General features: G+C 37.9%; 1 protein-coding gene across 1 annotated transcript in view; it reads left to right on the top strand.

Moving 5' to 3' along the window:
* Nucleotides 1-1,319: 1,319 nt before the first annotated feature.
* Nucleotides 1,320-1,492, top strand: part of LOC105273006 (probable trans-2-enoyl-CoA reductase, mitochondrial) — a gene marked incomplete at its 3' end in the record, with an annotated part of 4,577 nt that continues 4,404 nt past the window's right edge. Inside the window, exon 1 of the mRNA XM_011315241.1 lies at nt 1,320-1,385. Within this exon, the coding sequence (XP_011313543.1) occupies nt 1,320-1,385 (66 nt within the window). The remainder of the gene's footprint in view (nt 1,386-1,492) is intronic.

The following is a 1,492-nucleotide window of genomic DNA, read 5'->3' as shown; positions in this document are numbered from 1 at the left end:
TGCCATTCTTCCACCTGGTACTTGAAAATAGCCTCCCTGTAGCTGCTGACCTCGTAGTGCTCAGCCCCATAGTACTTGACAGTTTCGAAGTTCAGGAGACTGTCAACACTCCTGGCATTTCTGGCATTATCAGCCAGATTCATTCTCCTCTGAAACTTGGTTCTCCATTCGGTGATTAAAATGGTGGTGATGATGTAGAGGATCATTGTCGTGAAGACTATCAGGCCAAACCACTTGTTGAAGGCCGATACGAAGAATATCACAGCCACTAGGATGTCCACGATTGTGGGGACTATCGAGAACAGGATATAGTTGAGGAGATTGTTTATTGAGTCTGTTCCACGGTCCATTATTCTCAGGACTTCACCAGTTTTACGGGACAGATGCCAACGAAGACTCAAGCTGTGCAGGTGTCTGGAGTTTCAGAAGAGTGTCAATTTTTTTTTCATTCTATTGCAGTACGCACTAAGAAATTCAATAGAAAAATCCAGTGAATTCGGTAGGAAATTCTGTTCAATTAATATTCACGTTTTTTAAGAAAGTATTTAATGAATGATATTAAAAGCACCCTCAGTTCTGATGTTTTTGCGGCCGTAATAATAATAATATAATTATATAATAATTATTGTTGGCTTACGGATGGATGCCGCGATCAATCAATTGAAAAGTAATTGGTTGGCTATTGATTAATTAAAAAGTAATTAGCTCAATTAATTGATTGTCACCTGAATAATTCGACTTCGACCTCACGAGTTGTATATTGCTGTATCTTGATCCAGAGGAAGGACCGCAGATTATTTAAAACCCCCATGCCCCCTGTACCCCCTCCCTGCAGGAACTTGAAAGCCACGTAGATGAGGATCAAGTCCCACCTGCAAAACAATCCATATCCCATTGTACGGTAATAAACTAGGATAAGCCATTATTTTCAAGGCCAGTTTTTAGTTAATACCTCGGAATTAGATGTAGATCGCAATATCTTTGCTCATACATTTTCTATAGAGAAAACTGTGAGCTACAGAAACAATCTTTTCTTTTAGCTCTAAGATATTTGCTAAGAACTGCCATAAAAGAAATGTATTCATGCAAATTTATTAGTATGAAACCAAAAAAAAATCGATTATGTACAATTGCCACGTGATTTTAATCATTAACGAAAGGCAAATTAGACCTGAATTTGAGAACATCTGTAGTCATGCTGTCGACAATTTTCTTGTTGTAAATCGGCACGTATAAATTGATGACCCGCCCTGCTATCAGGAGAGCGAAGCAGAATAAAACTCTCAACTGAAGGAGACAGTCTGTTTTTGGCCACAGGAATGGCGATAGTGTCTTTATCTTGTACCATATGTTCTGCCAGGTTGAAGAATTATCGTCTGGTCGCTGTTAGTAAATTATATTAGCATTCATAGAGAGAAATTGTCATTAATTCTGTTGAATATTCAATAGAAAAAAGTCAACAGATTTTTATTTTTTTCTCTCTGGATTTTTC

The sequence above is a fragment of the Fopius arisanus genome, unplaced genomic scaffold (assembly GCF_000806365.1).
Source record: "Fopius arisanus strain USDA-PBARC FA_bdor unplaced genomic scaffold, ASM80636v1 scaffold00617, whole genome shotgun sequence".
NCBI classification, from domain to species: Eukaryota; Metazoa; Arthropoda; class Insecta; order Hymenoptera; family Braconidae; genus Fopius; species Fopius arisanus.
Note: the sequence above shows the minus strand (reverse complement) of the source record. Positions and strands in the feature narration are given on the sequence as shown.